We start from the raw sequence: 19559 nt of genomic DNA, 5'->3' as shown, positions 1-19559 counted from the left end.
CCTATTAGTGATTCTTCAGAAGCCAGAGTCAAGAGATGAAATGTACTCCCCCCTTACCCTAACATAGGACAACTTTGGGGGCAGAATGGGAAAAAGTGGATGATATTGTTATTGTATAAATATTATTGAGATACATCCTAACTGTCATCTGGGCAAGTTAAAAAAAGTTAAACAGCATTGCCATAGGCAATACCTAGCAGCTATTCCTTTTTATTTATTTTTTGTTTTGTTTTAGTTCTATTAATTTGGGTTTTCCCAAGAATTCTAGTTGGTGATAACCTTTTCAAGCAAGAAACTAGAAACACTATGAGTTCCCTGGCATACCACTTAAAACATGTGGTGGTAACTCTGTAAATGGAATACGGAAGATTTTACACACGTCCAAAAGATCGATTTGATTCTCAGCAATTAACATTCATTGGTGGACTTGTCGATTCTTGTTAATTATTACATTAGGTATTATATACGAACTAACCTTAAGTGCTTTCAAATTTTGATTGAGAAATGTCTGACATTTTCCCAATGAATAGCAACAAACTTTATAAAAGCCTCTCAATCCTTTCCCACATCATCTTCCGTCTCCTTGTTTTGCTTATTTTGTTCTGTGCTAAGTGGCTAAGACAATGAAGCAAACAGAACACGGTTAAATAATATATAACTCCAGCAACTACTCTAGCTGACTATGCACTTGGGCTTTAATTTCATTGAAAAATGTTTTACCAATGATCACGGTGATAGCAATCTCCACTCTAGTGATTTTCTAAATATACTGCTGAATTAAAATGTCCCAATGTTATTTAAAATGGCATTTTTTAATCGCCTTATTTTTTTCATATAAATGCCCCAGTGATATTCTGAAGAACTGAGCCTGTGTTGTTGTATCTTATTATATTCTTTCATAAGCTGAAATCCATGTCTTCCTTATATTAAAATGTCTGGACACCAACATTACCCAATTGGCTAAAGCACACTGTCATGACTTTTTAAAAAGCTGTGTATGTGGTCATCCCTGTGGGAATCCTATTAATAGGAGGCTGTAAAGACTACATTTCTATCAGTGTTTCTGAATAGACTTGTGATGTTTTTTCCCTCAACATATAAAACAAAAACAGAATAGGCAAAACCCCCCACATTTTAAATTTTTAAAATATCTCACTTTTACTATCCTCAAACAACCAAGTGGCATTCTGAACCTCAAACTGCAACGAAATTAAGACGCAGTTGAAATGATCAATTGTGTTGTAAAATAATTTATGTTCAGTATTTATTTTAAAAAATGAAGTTTTATATATAAAAAAACATGTTTGTCCTGCCCTAAATTTAGTCCAAAATGCAATATATGAACAGTATGATATTTATCCCTTGATCTTGAAATGTTACTTTCACATAATGCATAGACTCTCCAAATGACTTTGCATTATATAGTCACTGGAAGTAGAATCAAGGATGGGCAGATGTGAAAATTGTATTATAAAATGAATTTAGAAATATATAAAATAAATCATATTTGTCTAGCAGTGGTACAAAATGAAGGAAATGTGTTTTATGTAGTTTAATATTTATGCAGTAAATATAAATCATAGGCTGTGTGGAGTTCTAGATAAATGTCTTTGCTATTCTTGATTTGTATATCCACGGAGAATACATGACAGGAAATAGACATACGGTATGTACCTTTTTCATAAGTCAAGAGCGTATCTTTTTCAACCTTTTGTTTATGATTCACCCAGTGTCATGAGGCTGAGCAAACCTGGAAAATTATTCTTGTGCATTTTGGAATTTGCCACTGCCAAGCTTGCTTCTGGCCATTGTTATCCCCAGGTAAAGGTATCAAATAAATGCTTTGATTTTGCACTTCTAACCCTTCTTCTCTTAATATTAATTATAAAAATACTTTTATTTGATGCAATATGCATCTCCACACAGAAAAAAGTCCTATTTTTTTCTAAGGGTAGAAGGTGGGGTGTAAAGAAAGAGGGCCTAAGTCCTTTGCAGGCCGTTTTGGCATCTGGGGTCAAACGATTGTAGTTATGTAGAATAAGATACAGCAATTTACTATGAAATTCCAGAGTATGTATTTAGAGTTTATTGGCGATTATATTTTATGTTTGCCACGCCTCCAATATTCTTCTTTGGCTTGGAATTTTACCTGTACCATAAGCCAATTAAGACATCTAAATAAGAACATGAATGTGTTTCTTCCATTATTTCTGTGTCTACATGCAGACTGCCCAAATCAGTAGAAATACAGGTTGGCTCATCTGCGGAGTATGAGAGTTTATGATCAAACTGTGGAGAGTAAGTGATTCTTGGATCCCAGTGCCCAAGTATGTGTATTTCCTGCTGTCAGATGTTTTCAGGATATCCATAATACAGCTTCCATTTTCATTCTATGACTATATAATTGTTCATGGGACTGTTCAGCGCTATACATTTAGAGCATATAGAGAAAGGGGCTATGAGTTTTCTCCAATATGTTTAAACTCTAGGAGCTTAGTCCTGCCTCCTCAAATGAGGCAAGGAGGGATATTAGTCCCTGAATGAAGAACTATGTGAATGCATCGCTAAAAATTCATTAATCTGCAGAGTCTTGGGCTGCTTTATGAAGTCACTATATCACATGGTATCACTCATCCATTCATTCAGGCTTTTCTTTCTAACAATATCCAATTAACCAATACAACATGAAAATTGTATTGGTAAGTTACTGGTATTTTGCAATCATGAACAATTACTTTATGAACATGTAAATACAGGCAAAGATTATTGCGATTTGTTCCACTGGCATAATCACTACTATAATGATACCTTAGTCCAAAAGTTTTATAATTGCTTAGCAATCCACTATGTACAGTATGCTTCTAATTATCTAGGTTCAATAGAGGATACATGCTGACTTCCAAGGACTTGTTGAAGCAAATATCTAGACTATGACTAATTAGAGGGCTCTCTGATACTTTCAATATTAGGATATCACATTAGCCTGAACTCTATAGGGTATAAATTTGTCATGTGGCTCTTCTGCTAAGTGGCATTTTCAGATGGAGGCAAGCATCATAGTGCTTATTAAGAGGGAAGGATTTGTAGTCAGATCAATTTAGGTTCAAATCTTGTCTGCCACAGATCAGCTAAATGACCTTGTACAACTTAATTAACCCCCCTGGGCCTCAGAGAAATGGGTAATAACAACACTCAACTAACAAGTTGTTTTGAGGATCAGATAACTTCACGTATATGAAGAACCTAATATAGTGGACACTTAATAAAAGCCTATTATTTTATTACTTTTATGTTATCACATACTTATTGGATCAAGATCTTTCACTTTTCTTTAGCACCTTGCCATCTTGACAGCAATGTTTTCCTGTAATAACCCGACCATGGCTTTCATCCACTTCAGTGGGAGGGCAGAGGCAAGCATTAGGTAGGGCCAGTTTTATCCAGTTTTCTCTTTCCAAGTATGTTTTCACCTGGCAATAAATCCAAACTAATGAACTCCATGATGAGTGAATTGGGTGTTCAACTACTAAACATTGCTCTGACAATGATATGAACTGCAGGACTAATTGTGCTTCATCCATTTAACCTGAGGAGACAATAATTGGTTAGGACTACTTTGGGTTCTTTAAGAGGAGTTCTGTTTGCAAGATCAGATCCTATTCTAAAGCTCTCAAAGTCTGGCTCAAAACAGTGCCTGTATCGGCTTAATCCTGAGCTCTCCCTAAAATCTGTTAACTTTTGGGCCGTCTCAGAATTTTCTGCAAAACTTTTATGCTACCACAGAATATAAATTGGAACTTCTGCCAGACTGAACAACAGCTCACTTTTGCTGCAATCCCACACTCCCAGCCTTTCAGGATGACAACTTCATGTTTTCTTTATTTGGCTATATACCAGGCAGTCAGTTTGGATGTTCTCTCACAATGATCCTTGGCATTTGGCTGAAACACTGGTTCCCATCAATCATAATGTAGAGAATGGTACAAATCTATTTGGCTACATTAGTAGAGAAAGTCTTCAATGCCTCTAAGACATTCAGATATCATGGATACTTAGAATTATGAGACATTCAAACATTCATGAACAGTAAGTCAAATAACATAGTGTGCTTCTGAGGATATTTCTAATCCATGAGGTGTTTACTGGAAGGGAGTATGTATCATATTAAATTTAAGCTTTTGCAAGACTAGGACTCCTTACAAAGTATATCTGTTGATTTTTTTTTTTTTTTAATATCTTTATTGATCTCAGAGAGAGGCAAGGGGAAGGAGAGAGAGAGATAGAAACATTAGTGATGGAGAGTCATTGATGGGCTGCCTCCTGCACGCCCTCTACTGGGGATCAAACCCGCAACCCGGGCATGTGCCCTGACTGGGAATCAAACCCCGATCGCCTGGATCCTAGGTCGATGCTCAACCGCTGAGCCACGCCTGGCCGGGCTATCTGTTGAATTTAATCATCTGTTCAATTTGCTTCTCTCACCCTCAGCTGTAAATTAGCTAATTCATGAAAAAACAATGCTTTTCAACATTGGAGAGAGGTATTTTTAAAGTTCATTTTCTTACTGTTTGGTATTTTTGGGTTGGTATAGGCCCTGGGTTCTACTCTAAATTTTATGCACCCGCCCGGCCGGGTGTGGCTCAGCGGTTGAGCGTCGACCTAGGATCCAGGAGATCGGGGTTCGATTCCCGGTCAGGGCACATGCCTGGTTGTGGGCTCGACCAAAAAAAAAAGAAAAAATAAATAAATTTTATGCACCCACTATAAGAATGGGGCACTAGCACGAAAGAAATGTGATTGAATTATGAAGAGATTACTCCTTCTCCTTGTCAGTGAATTAAATTCTTATGTAAATTGTCAGAGCCAATGTCCTCTGAGCACTTTAAACTATCTACCATGTGTTTGGCATGACACCAAAAGAACTCAATAAATAAAGAGCAGTTTTGAGAGTTTTCTGTTGATTTGGGACTTTTAATCACTCCGAATCAATTTTGCAATAATAGAGATTCACTTTTCAGATTGTGGAGTATTTTAGAGAGAAATCAGGCAAAGAAAATAGCTTTTGAGGGGAAATCTTTCAATGGAAACATTATACAATTCAAGCTCTATATCTGTTGTATTTAACCAAAAGAGCAAATTAGAAAATTATAGAAATAGTTCCGTCTCACTAGAGTCATCAAAATGGTACAAATGAGAAATTAAAGTAATAGTTATGCAGTGTTCATTTTCCTCATAGTGGAAAAATTACAGGTAATTATTTGAAAGCCTCACATCTACTGTCTCCTTCAGTTGAAAATAACAGCAGAAAAGCAGTAGCATTTAGACATCTTGACAATTTAGCAATCTGTTAATCCTTAATTTAAAAATATTCATTACCCCATGACTTCTAATAATATAGTGAAAGGATGTTATATGCTGGTGAGAAAGGCGAGAAAAAAATGACTTCTGAATTTCAACTATCTTAAGAATGATGCGGTTATTAACTTTTCATTGAAGGAACTTAGGGAGGAGATGTAAATCCAGAGACAGAAAGAAGGATCGAGAAGACTAAGACAGAAGGATTTGAAGTTTTTACAAATACGATGAGGTGCTTCTAATAAGTTTGAACTTGTATACCTTTTATCTTAAGATATATCAATAATTTGTTAAAATTCAGTAAACACTTGGTCCTACTAAACCAGGAATGTTTTAAATGTACCACGTTGATGGTTATCCTGAACAGCATTTCAAAATTAAATGCTTATGCACAGACATTCCTAACTGACGTTCTCCTAAATATATAGGGGCTGCCTCACATACATTCATATATATATATATGTAGCTGCTGCAACCAGCTGACGAAAAGAGCTCCCATCTGTGGTCACTGGGGATTTCTTTCTAGTCCCTTCCATCCTAATGTGTATAGTGTGAATAATTCTTGCTTTGGGTCCATCCTCTTCCTCTCTTCTTTTTCTCCAGAAAGGAAAGGAGGAAGGGCATAAAGAATGGAAGGAAACAAGACTAGAAAGACGTGGAGGAAAATAAGGGATTAAGGGCTCCGTTTCAGGCTATGGAAATCTTCAGAGTAGGGACACCAGAGTCTTTTCAGAAGTAGGTCTTATGATCAGAAATTGATGTGTGGGTTATTTTTTTAATGGTAAGCAGAAAGGATCTGCACCAGGTTGTGACTTATAAGTAGACAGAGAGCCTGTGGAGCTTGTATGCATATCTAATTTCCATCTTTCTTCATCACCCTAAAGTTTTCTGATGCCACTTAATACAATTAAATTTGATTAGGTCAAAAGCAAATAGTGTCAATGATCACCTAATTATAATTACCAATGGAGTCAAAGCTGAGAGTATTAAAAAATGATGGTAGCAGGGCAGGTTATATGGCTCAGGATAACATTTTTTAAATAAAAAGTCAGGTGGTCTAAAAGGGATCAGACAGGCCAGATCTGAGCATGGGCAGGGTGTTGGGTGCTCAGGCAATGGTTGAGGTTGGGGGCAAAACTTTACCGATGGTTTGACAAACAGGGGTAAGCATGAAAGGAGGACCTGACTCCTCTCCATGGCTAACTCTGATTTTTTCATAGAATATTTATGCTCTGTGGTTTACACTTCTACAGTTCTACTAGGGAAATCCTTTACAAACATGATGAGTTAAAGAGATGGCAGTCAGCTGGCCTTGGCATTGAATCCTAATTTAATTATTTTGTTCCTATGAAAGAACATTTTCCCAAATAAGTGGTCTGCAAATAAACATTTGGACACAACTTATTAGAACTTGCCTGAATAGCTTTCTTTACAAACATATACAACTGTGAACAAAACAAAAGGTCAAAAACAATGTTCCTTTCAAAGAGAACACTTAAATTTATTTATTCTTATTCTTAGGATTTGTTAAGCACTGAGGTGAATTCTTTTTCCCTGGGCTGAAAAAGTTTCTAATTGGCTCCATAGTTAGCTAGCTTATTAAAGCACAGTAAGAAACTCAACATTTTTTCCAACCTTTTTTTTCCCCCTGCAGAATACTGTTTTTCTAATTAAAATTGTCAATAAGCAATTCACTTCTTACCTTGTCAGAAGGTTTAAATGGATTTCCTTGTCCGCTAATTCCACCACTGATGCTAAATCCAAGGCCAGGATTCTTTTCTATTCTCACACAAAACTATGCAAAAAAGATATAAAAAGGTAATCAAATACATATCAAAGCTAAATATCTTTAAATAACTGCATCCCAGTAGAAAAATTCACATTTTATTTAAGTTCTTGGGGTTAGCCTACGTTAACTTGGTACACAAAAGAGAGTATAAACTCTGAAAAAATGTTTAGTGTTTCTATAGGCATCAGTTATGATTGAAACTAGCTTGAAATTACCTGGCAAGCAGACATTAGTAAGCATTTATTCATTACTGTGTGCAAGACTAAATTTTGATTAGCAGCTTTTAAAAATTAAAAGCCTTATAACAAAAGATTGTGAATTATTTAAATTATCTACTTTAAATGCACATATATTCTGACTAATTTGAAAGGATGTATAAATAAGTAAAAGAAAATTTGCAAATGTAGAGTTAGGGAAAATACCTCTATTTAAATAAGTTTCTACTGCTTCCTAGGTGAGTAGTACAATTCATCTTGGTAGATAATTCTATCGTTTAGAAACAGTGGGACTTTCAGTTTGAGAAAGGGGTGAACTTTTGGACATAGCTTGAGTGAAGGTGAAACAAAGGACAAATGAAATACTCATTAAAAAGAGTTGGATTTAGCAGCAGCTTCCAGAGAGGCAGCTGGAGGTTCTGGAAGAAAGAGAACACTGAAAAAAAAAAAAAAAGAGGTCAAGAAAATGGAGAAATTATTTGGGGCAGGAAATAGTAACAAAAATATCTAGGAATGGAAGGCTAATAGTCTAGTATTCTGTGCTATATTTCAAATCATCTGTGAAACACAAGATCCTTGTGCTTTGCAGTACTATGGGAAAATGATGGCATTGGGAGTAGGTCCACCTTGCGGTAAGGTCATAGTAAAGATGACAGCTATTATAAGAGTTGATACAAAGAATGTAGATCAAGAATGCCATAGAAGGGAAACGAGTGCCAGGAATGACCTAGAGAAACTATAACAAACTTAGGAATTCTTGCTGATCATGGGCTGGGGATGTGTGTGTGGGTTGTGGTGAAAACGCTAGTTTTCTATGTGTAGTGAGATGGGGCTGACTCCAGATGACTGAAAGACTTAAAGCCCAGAGGTGGCATACACTTTGGTTACATAAAGAAATAAAACACCTTTTTTATTTTATTTTATTATATTATTTTATTATTTTATTTTATTATTTTATTTTATTTTATTTTATTTATTTTATTTTATTTTTATTTTTTTATTTTATTTTATTTTATTTTATTTTAATTTTATTTTTTTATTTTAGTTTTTGGTTAATCCTCACCGAGGATATTTTTTCCATTGATTTTTAGAGAGAATGGGAGGGAGGGAGGAGGGGGAACGACAGAGAGAGAAACACACCGATTGGTTGCCTCCCTCACACACCCTGACCAGGGGCCAGGGATCAAACCTGCAACCCAGGCATGTGCCCTTGACCGGGAATTGAACCTGTGACCCTTTGGTGCATGGGCCGACGCTCTAACCACTGAGCCACACCAGCCAGGGAAGGGAACACTTCTATAACTTTTAAGTACAGAACAAGTGCTGGAACTAGGTGAATCAAATGTTACCAGAGATTAGCAGGCAAAAGATTAATATAGTCTTAAGAAAAAAATATCTAAAAAATACGTCAGCATATATTTTGTACTTGTATAAATATATATGGGAAAAGTTCTTAAAGGTGATTGGAAATCTTTACTTTCCTAAGTAGCTTAATGTTTTCCCCAGCAATCTTGCTTAGTCTATTAACTTGCTTATGGGCAAATGAAAATGCCCAAAATGCTCTCTATATTTTTATTTTTGAGGTACCTTTAATCCCTAGCTAGGTAGCTGAAGGCAAATTCGAGGCCTATTCCTGACTTAATCAGCATATATCGTGACTCTTTGGGAACTGGGTCAATTAAGCTTGGCCATTTAATGGAACTATTCTTAATTCACTGTCATATTTCATAATAATGAATAGAATGTTTAAATATTACACAGTTCACTTGCAACACAAAGACAAAAATTATCTGCTAATGTAACTTTTATGGTAGAGTCAGTAATGAACAGTTTCTAAACTATGGAAAACTGCAATTGCCACAAGTACTCTCCCATGTTTTTATTTTTAAAGATATGTTTAATTATAACTTTTCCTTTAATTGAGCTAGATTTGTTAAACTGGTTATCACAGGGTGATAGAAAGTACAGCTTATAATAGGTTTGTATTTATAAGGCTCATAGTCTGTGGATATGAACATATAATAACTTGATGTAGCTCCAAGGAATATTTTAGCTTTATTCAACACACCGGTTTACCCTGTAGTCCTTTTACAATTATTAGTGGTTAATTAGAAAATGGGGAAAAAGGAACTTACATGATTTAAATATTTAACCTCTGTGTTTTCCCATATATCTGTGCATTTCTAATTAAATTATTTAAGATTTAGGTTATTTCTTTCTAATGTAAAACTTTGCACAATGTAATATGTAGAAGGTATATGCACTCTGGCTTTCCCCAGGCCACTATAAAACCTGAAAGGAAACATATGCAAAGGCTTTTATTTACAAAGTAAGTCGTTGAGAATACTCTGTAGTCCTTCTCCTGCAAGGTAGTGACTATATCTATTTTACATTATTGTCAGTCTGGAAGGCACTAAAAATCTAAGGGAAATAAATTCCATATGTGCCAAGTATATGAAGAACTGCCTCAATATATTTTTTAATATTAGAAATAATAAAGATGACACTGTGGTTTTATAAATGTGAAAAACAACCATAAATTCTTATCTGAAGCTAGACTACCCTTGGGCATATTGTGGTATGGCTAATAGGTTGTGTTGCGACTGTTGTGTCCCATAAAGCATGTCAGAGAGAGCATTCATCTCGCATATAAGGAGTTCCACCTGCCTGGTAAGGCCCAAAGGGCCATGCAAAGAGGAGAGAATACCTCACAGCCAAGAAACAGTTGGAAACAAAATAGAATTAGCAAAGGGGAAATGCAGTATTCTAGCAAAAGGTCAGATCTAGGAGGCTAATTAATAGCTTATTTAATGAGAGCATTTCAATTTTCTATTAAGATATTAAAAACAATGAATGAAATTTCTGGATGAAGACAGGCGCAGCAGCCTGGCAGTCAGCGGTGCGTTAGCTTCTTTCGGAGCATGTTTTCATCATTTGACTTGGTGCTTCTGGCCTGTGTTAATCTTGCTCTAACAAAATACTGGGTTTATCTTCGGGACGCCCATGACAGAATGTTGTTATGTAGCAGTAAGGCCCTGTGAGATCATCATCTATAATCTCTAGAATGACAATATATTATTCAGCTGGTAAATTGTTGAGCTCGATAGAATATCTTAAATATTGGTTCTCGCCTTGGCTACACAATAAAATCATCTGGGGAGTTTCAAAACTTCCCATTACTGAGGTCATATCCAGACTAGTGAAATCAGTTTCTGTACTTCTGAATTGTAGCTGCATTAATATCATTTAACAGAAGAGAACACTGAGGCCACAACAGGCAAGTATCTGAGATGGTGTTGCTAATTTAATAGTAAGATTGGGACATAGAACTTGGGTTTTGGATCAGATAAACCTGGGTTAAAATTACAGCTCAACCAATTATATTTTTCACAAGTTATTTATTTTCCCTGTACCTTGGATTATTCATTTGTAAAAAGGAAAAAGAGTATTGTGAGGATTAAATGAAATAGTATGTTTAAGCAGGTCTAGCTATATAATTAGTGGGGCCTGGTGCAAAAAACTGTGAGGCTCCTTGTTCAATGATTATTACGAATTAAAAGTTGGCAACAGCAGAGCATGAAACTAAGTGTGGGCTCTTCTAAGCACAGGACTTTTTTCATACTTAAGTCCCTTCCTTAACATAGCCATTGAATGTTTACATTTTTACTTCTAGGTTTGAAAGGCACCAGAGTTGGCTTTGCAAGTGGTGAAGCAAAACACTTGCAAGTGACTCTAAATATGATCTCTCAATCATGATGTTTTAAATTTAATAAGCACGTAAACTTTAAAACTTAATAATCTTCTCATTAGTCAAACTGTACAATTTATGTGTTATTGGAGGGATAATGTGAAAAAAATCTTTAAATTTAGAGTGTTCAGAATAAGTGCATGCTAACACTAAACTTACTATTCAAGGTAGGTGAAGATAGACCTCAGTGAATTTGGGGAGTTGACCGCAGTGAATTTTTAAATGTATTGATTTTCAGAAAAAAACACCCATGTAGCTGCTATTAGGAATAACCAAATCTTAGAACTGAGTTGAGATTATAATATTTGTGAGATATGAACAATTTCTAACCTTCTAGATGCCTTTACTAGAGCATAATTTAAAACTTCATTAACTTTTTAGAATCTCTGAAGAATTAAAAACCACACATCATTACCTCCTTAAAGGCACCTGTCTGATTCGTTTTACCTTAAATCCAACACTTGGCCTAGATCAAGGTAGGACAGAAAAAATTATCTTTAAAAATATCTATAATTCTGAGAATGATTAATACATAATCTCAGATCCAAGAAGGGTATTAAGAAATAGAGGAGCTGTCAAGAGCATCTGGGATCCACATAATAAGTGGCTCTTAACAATAGAAAGGGGAAAACTAGAAAATGAGGATAATCTTGTCTGATACGTTCAGAAAATAAGGTGGGTAATATGTGAAGCTTTGAACTAATACTACAGTGAAACCTTTATATACCATATGAAAAATTTAGTGAAGTCAGTGGGCAAAGTCAGCTTTGCCTAATTATCTGAAGAATCAAAGAAGAGAAATTAATTTTATAAGAGTATTAAGATCTTAATGTTTTACTTTCTAAGCTTAATATAACTTAGTAGCTGAGATCTTACTCAGTTTTCTGGTCCTAAGGAAGAAAAACAGGTTCTTATCATGGAAAAGCAAATTCTGATTTGAGATAGGACAGAAGAGCAGCAGTTTTTGTGTGCTACCTGGCATTTTTCGGTAGCTTTTGGAGTATTTCAGAAGTGTTTCCCTTCTAACTGTTGTTTATCATTTTCTCCATAGCAAACTTTATCTCTGTACTCTTCAACAATCAGAAGGTAGGACTCTTAAAAAATGTTGCCACGAACAGAAAGGAATATACAGTTTGCTTTTCACACTGTTAATTTCACCAGCGGCCTTGGTAACCACGCCTAGTCGGTTGAAGCGCTTTGTGACATCCCAAAGCGGTGCTGTAGAGCTAAAGTGCAGTGGGGGGTGGAGAGGGGAGGGTGTAGGATAAACCACAAAAACTGTTCTGATTCATCAGTTTTTCCTTACGTAAAATGGACATTTTACCAACCATCAACTCTTATAGGTTGTTGTCCTTAACCACTGAAAATAATGATAAAATCCCTACAAACAGTGCTCCACTCTATTCAACATAGTGACAGCATTAATGTGTCCCAGACTACATTAATGAGGGAAGAAAAAGCATGGATTCACTGGACTTCCCTGAACATTTCCTGCAAGTTCACAAATTGTGAAAACTCTTCTCACCTGCTCTGGATAGCCATCCATACTCCGTTGCCCTTTAGTTTGAATTAAGCACCGTCCAGGCTGAGGTCCCCGGGTGGCCTGTGAAGAGGGGATCTGAATAGGCAATGGTGACTGAAACTGCTGGATGGTCACTTTGTTTATATTTCCCTCATATGGCTGCTGCTCCCGGCTACGATGCTGAAGGCTTTGGGACCCCATCAAGGTCTGGATATGGCTGCCTGCCTGTGGAGAAGATAATCTGTCAGATGAAGATTCGTGGTGCTGAAAGGATGTGATTAAAGTAGAAAACACGTACAGAATATCTCTCTGGTAAAGTGGCATCATTTGGGCTTGCAGCCACGGCTAGAAAAGATAATGAAAAAACAGCAAGGGTCCGCCTACTGCGGTTTGTGAAAATGTTAATATTGGAGCAAGGTTGCATTAAATACATTCGGAGTCATCTGGTGGTTTGCCAAAGTTTATTTTAGCTCCCATTGTAAGGGAACAAAATTCAGTCCAAGAAATTTCAAGAAGAAAAAGAAGTCACAACTTAAAAATAAAGTTCTATATGGCATTTTATTTTGAAAAACACCAGGGAGAGAGATATAATATATGAAACATCAGAGGAAAATGATAGAACCTGGTCCTTAATTCTGAAGCAAAATAATTGAATTACATACTTTCCTTTATGCCACAAGTGCTTAGTGAGCTTGCACAAGTGAGGATAATAAATATTTATTAATTTTATGCATTTTAAAATCAAAGATATGTTTTTTGGCATCCTGAAGTTATATTAAAAATTAATCATGTGATAAATTCCTGTATCGATAGCCCGTGGAGGCACTAGATCTGAAAAGGTCTGCAAAGTGAGCTCTGTATGAAGATCATCTCATGATGAGCTTTCAGAGGTTCATCAGTACCTCTAATTAAAATGATAATCATTTCTTAATTCTTAAAGGCATTTATGGAGTAGAGGGCATGCTCACTGTGGTTGCCCATCTTTGACTGATATGGTGCAAACCCCTGCTCCTTTGTTCACTCCTATTTTTTCACCTTCTTTCTAGCATCAGCTCCTTGAATCATTCTACCTGATATCTTTTCTACCAAGCAACCATTTCTGTTTTGTGAGCTGGTAATCTAGTATATGCCTTTTAATATCACGTATAATTTAACATGGAAGCCTAACATGGGAAGTGAATGCTTGTCATTGATGTTTTGAATATATGTGTTAGTATAGTGCTGTGCTTGGTACTTCACACATCACTATGGAAGGATCTGAGGGTTTACTTCCTGAATTCATTTTCTTTCTATTGAACTATTAAAGGTAGGTAATTTGGAATTCAAAAATGAATTTCACCTTAGAATTCATTAGCTAGGAAACCTGTGAATTTTCCTGACTAATCAAGATTTTGATTACTATGAAAAAGGTTGGAGGAATAAAGGAATAATTATTAAACAGGTATTCAATGAAAAGATTAATTCTAATTTTAAAAGAAGAGATTAATTTTAATTTTTTAAGAGACATCAGGAAATGACAATGATCATAGAAAATCATTTGAAGAAGATGAAAGGCATATTGCTCGATTCAAAACAAGAGGTAATTTTGGTGAAAAAAATATTCAGAAATTATTATTTGGCCATATATAGGGCAAAGTAAATACCACTTGATTATATTTTTAGGTATCTAACTGGTTGTCTTGGTATCATGCAGTTTCTTACATTCAAAAACAGCAAAGATATTTCAGTATGAGAAACTGAAGGAAAAAATGCAAAAAAGAGTTTCAGGCTATCCCAGCACAGTGAAAACAATTAGCAATCCAGCAGTGTCCCACACAATTAGCCAGTGACCACAGAACTACAACATCATCGACACAATTTAGATAACTGTGTAAAGGGCAAATGTGTATTTCTCTATGGAATCTATTCCCTTCTCAGCCATTCTAGAAGAGTAAAAAGCCTACTGGTCAAGTTTTTCCTTTTTGCAAATCAAATTCTCTCGTACGTCTGTGAGATTTCATGTTCTCCTGTTTGGAAGGAGAAAAGCCACCATAAACACAGTATCCCCTTTTGAACTGCTACACTTTGAGTGAACTAACTGGCATGCTGAGTTAGTTAGAGAAAATGATTTCCTGGAGTTTGAGAAACTTGGGGTATAGTCTAAGGTTGGCTGACCTGGCTACTGAACAGTCAACTGATTTTACTTTTATATCTGCTTCCCACCTCCACTGGCATAATATTCGTGGGTCTTCAGTCAGTGCTTGAGTCAGTGGGATGGAGGAACACCGGCAGAAAGTGATCACATAGACAAGCAAAGAATTTTAACACCCAGAAAAACAGAAGGATCCAGAATATAGCTAGAGTTCCAGAATGCATAATCTGCATGAGAAAATCAATAATGACTGTTTATTAACAATCACTTCATTGATTAGACTATTCTGGTAATGGTCTATCCATGGGTGCAAAATTAATTCTATATATTATAGAACTGTAATAGCCTTCAGATTCCTTTTTTTCTGGTTTATTTTTTCCTTCTGATGGGACAGTTTGAGCTCAGGATTTTGCTTCAATTTGGAACTTGAGGTCAAGCACCATTTCCTACTTGTCATCTTTAATGACTGGCACAGTAACTGGCATTTAATAAATAATAGCTGCCATCCAAACACAAGGTGCCAAACAATGAGCTAAAACTGACATGTGTTACCTCCTTTAATCCTTATAACAGCATTAGTGATAACTATTATTACCCAATTTTACTGAGGAGAAAACTAATGCTTGGAGAGGTTAAGTAACTTTCCCAAGACATTTGCCAACTAGTAAACTGGTAGGGCCAGGATTTGAACCAAGGCTGTCTGACTACAACTATCAGTGAATTGAAAAGGAACAAAAGGACCAGCTTGTTGAGTAGAATATATTAAAAATCTTTAGCTGCTCTTTAATTCACCAAAGGGCCATTCCTACTTATTGAATTACTCTATTACCTATTTTAGATACTATGTATGTGACTTAGAATTTTTCAGTTAAACAAAAAGGCTGAGGCTCTGTGTACTTAGTAATCTTTCTATGATTATGAAGTGATGAAGCTCATGTTCTTATATGGCTTGGCAAAACATAAAGTGGGCTTGGAGGAAACATGCTGTAAAATGATTCTGTTTGCATCAGCAGTGGTTCCTTCAGTCTGTGTTTGGGCTATAGGCTGCAGTGAACGGGGAATGACAGCTGCAGAAAGCAAAGAATTAACACTAAATTTGATGTGAAGTTAAGCAGACATAAAGGACACAAGATATCTAAAAGAACAATTACAGTGTGGAGGAACTGCGATGAGGAAGTTTTCTGACCATCAGGAAGGCTTAAGAGAGGTAATAAGGATGCTCATAGTGAAGTACAAAGGACTGATGAAAATGTAGAAAATGTCAGAGATGGCATTTACTCAAGCAGAGGGTTAGCTATGAGAACACTGACTCATCCTGAAGGGGAATTTGAACAAAAAGGTTTCTGTAAAGCCTATGCTACACGTTTTGAATGATAAAAAGAAATAGAGAAGATTTGACATTTGTTTTGAACTTTCAAGGGGAGGTTGGACAAAAAAACATGCATTTGAGGAGAATAGTGATGGAATACTGTGTTTTCAAGTTGACCCCAAAACATGCTGTCAAAGTTTACGTTTCCAGGGAAAAACTCCAATATCCATAGGACACAAGGAAACATTAATGTCAACACCACAGAAAAGAAACGTTGACTTGCTACATTTAAAGGGTTTGGGAGGTTTTGTACGATATGAAAGAAATGACTTTCTCACTACAACAATGCTTTTGTTCACATTATTCCCTTAGAAAAGAATGTTAGGCTTAGAAGTGTATTATCCAACATGTTCATCTGGTTTACTCCCCATCTTGACTCTTTGACCATTTGGGTTCCTTCCAAAAATCAAACAGCCCCAAAGATGACAATTTATGTCACTGAGAATATGCATATGGACACAATCATCTTCTAAAATTAAGTCCAAAGGAGTTCTAAAAATGTTTGGGAGCAATTTTACCAACACAGAATCATCTACAAAGGATAATTCAGTAGTTGATTTCAAGGCATCAGCAGCACTCATTGAAATGAGTCAGTTTCAGTAATTTTGTAAAACAGCAACAACAACAAAAGTTATCACTTTATATCTACACCATGTATTCTGCATGTTCTTTTTTTGTTTTTAACATGCAGGTTAAGTTTTAAAACTTGAGGCAGTAGGACTTCTGCTTCCCAGTAGATTGAGTAGACATACTTTCCCCTATTCTCTCCATTAAGAAAAATTAAAAACACTAGACATTATGTATACACAAATATAAGAAAACTCTGAGAAGTAGGCAGAAGACAGCAGATCAGCTAGGGATCTAGGGACCAAATAAAAACACAGTGGTGAATTCACTGAATTCTATTTTTTTGTCATATATCCTAGACTTGGAGCTAAAGAAGCAGGTAAGCTGAAAATGCCTAAAGGTACAGATGAGAAAAACCTCAACAGAAGCTTACTCTATCTAGCCAAAAGATAAGGAAAAAAGGGCAGCCTAGCAAGACAGAAAACTTAGATAGTGACTGCCCTACGATAGCCAAACACCATGGAAAAAACCTGTAGTCCCATCCCAACAATGCCAGCAAATTCCAAGTGGGGAGCCTAGACTTCTACCCTCAGAGGGATGTAACAAGGCACACCAACAGCCAAGTAAAGTGCCACTGCATCTATCCCCATTGGTCCAACCCCCATGGTGTCACTGGAGAACACAAGAGCATGGACTTACACCCCACCCAGAAGTAATGAGGCACCCTTCTACGGTACTTTCCCAGTAGGATGGCTACAGAGGGTCTAGTAATATGGCTACCTTCACTGAGGTATCTGTGGAAACTACCCGGGAAGTTAGAATATCAGTATCTCCCTCACAATAACAATAAGATTTTTACCTCAAATCAATAATTAAAATCCTATCTCAAGAGCTTAGAAAAAGAGAAGCCAAATAAACACCCAGCAAGCAGGAAGAAGGAAATAATAAGAGCAGAAATCAATGAAATTGACAATGAATCACACACACAAGAAATAAGTAAGTGAAACAAAAAGCTGATTCTTTGAAAAGATCATAAAATTGACACATGTCTAGCAAGATTGAATAAGACAAAGAAAAAGGAAACACCAATTGGCAAAATCAGGAATAAAGAATGAGATATTACGACAGATCAGGCAGACATCATAAGGATAATAAGGCAATACTACAGATAACTCCAACTTAAATATGAAACAGGTCACTTCTTTAAAAAGCACAAACTACTGTTAACTCACCCAATATGAAATAGATAATTTGAAAAGCCACCCTTCCCCCCCAAAAAAAGCCCTGCAACTAGTAAGATTGGAATCTGTAATTTAAAAATTCCCAGAAAAGATATCTTCAGGCATAGATGGTTACACAGGAGAATTCTACCAAATATTTAAAGAAGAATTCACACCAATTCTACACACTCTGTTCCAGATAATAGAAGAGGAGGGGACACATCCTAATTTATTTCATGAAGCTAGTAAGTAGTATTATCACACACCAGATAAGGGCAGTAAAAAAAAAAAAAAAAGAAAGAAAAGAAAGCTATAGAGCAATACCATTTATCAATATAAATACAAAAATCCTTAACAAAATATTGGCAAACAGAATATAGCAATGTATAAAAAGAATTATATGCACCATGACCAAGTGGAGTTTATTCCAGTGATACAAAGCGTGTTCAGTATTCAGAAGTCAACAAATGCAGTGCACCATATTAATGGGCTACAGAAGAAAAATTATGTGAATATACCAATGGAAGCAGAATACATGTGACAAAATTCAGCATCCATTCATGATAAAAACTCAGAAATATAGAAATGGAGCATAACTTCCTCAACTTGATAAAGAACATCTACAAAAAACTTACAACTAACTTAAAACTTAAGTGAAAAAAGTGAATGCTTCTTGCCTAAGATCAAGAACACAGTACAGATGTCCACACTCATCAGCTTTATTCAGCATGGTGCTGGAAGTTCCAGTCAGTAGAATAAGGCAAGAGAAGGAAGTAAAAGGCATATAGGAGAGGAAGAAATTAAAATGTCTTATTTACAGATCACATGATTGTCTACATAGAAAACCAAAAAGAATGAGCAAAAAATTTCCTAGAATTCACAAGTGAATTCAGCCAACTTGCAGGCGTATTTACGTATGTGAGCAATGAACATGTAGACACCAAAATTTAAATGCAGTACCATGCACAGTCACTCAAGAAAAGTAAAACACTTAGGTGTAAGTCAGAAAAGCTTGTACAAGATTTATATGGCGAAAACAACACAATGCTGAAGAAAGATATCAAAGATTTAAATAAATGAAGAGACATATTTGTGGACTGGAAGACAACACAGTAAAGATCTCAGTTCTCTCCAAATTGATATACAGGTTTAACAAATTCCTATCAGAACTCCAGAGAGATTATATATATATATTATTATTCTAAACTTTATATTGAAAGCCAGTGAAACTAGGATAGCTAACACAATTTTGAAAAAGAAGAATAAAGTGAGAAGAATCAGACTGATTTCAAGATTATTATGTGTGGTATTGGCAGAGGGACAGACAGATAGATAAATGGAGTGAATCAGAGAACCCATAAATAGACCCACAAGAATAAAGGCCAAATGATTTTTGGCAAAGGTGCAAAAGCAAATCAATGGATAAAAGACAGCCTAGTCAACAAATGGTATTGGCACAACTGGACGTCCATAGGCAAAATAAATGAACTTTGACCTATGTCTCACATCTTACATAAAAATTATGACTCAAAATAGGTCATAGATTTAAATGTGAAACATTAAGAAGATGAAACAACAAGCTACAGAGTTCAAGAAAAATATTAGCAAACCATATATTTGACAAAGGATAGTATCTAGAATTT

The 19559-nt window shown here is 35.8% G+C and overlaps 1 protein-coding gene across 1 annotated transcript in view; it reads right to left on the bottom strand.

The window, feature by feature from the left end:
• LRRC7 (leucine rich repeat containing 7) overlaps positions 1 to 19559 on the bottom strand; it is a 396137-nt gene that overhangs the window by 23779 nt on the left and 352799 nt on the right. Inside the window, exons 23-24 of the mRNA XM_081144600.1 lie at positions 12633 to 12854; positions 7058 to 7150 (exon numbers count right to left, since the gene is read on the bottom strand). Coding sequence (XP_081000726.1) covers positions 7058 to 7150; positions 12633 to 12854 — 315 coding nt within the window. The remainder of the gene's footprint in view (positions 1 to 7057; positions 7151 to 12632; positions 12855 to 19559) is intronic.

This window comes from Miniopterus schreibersii (assembly GCF_964146895.1).
Source record: "Miniopterus schreibersii genome assembly, chromosome: 8".
Lineage (NCBI taxonomy): Eukaryota > Metazoa > Chordata > Mammalia > Chiroptera > Miniopteridae > Miniopterus > Miniopterus schreibersii.
This window is presented reverse-complemented; position numbering and strand designations above follow the sequence as displayed.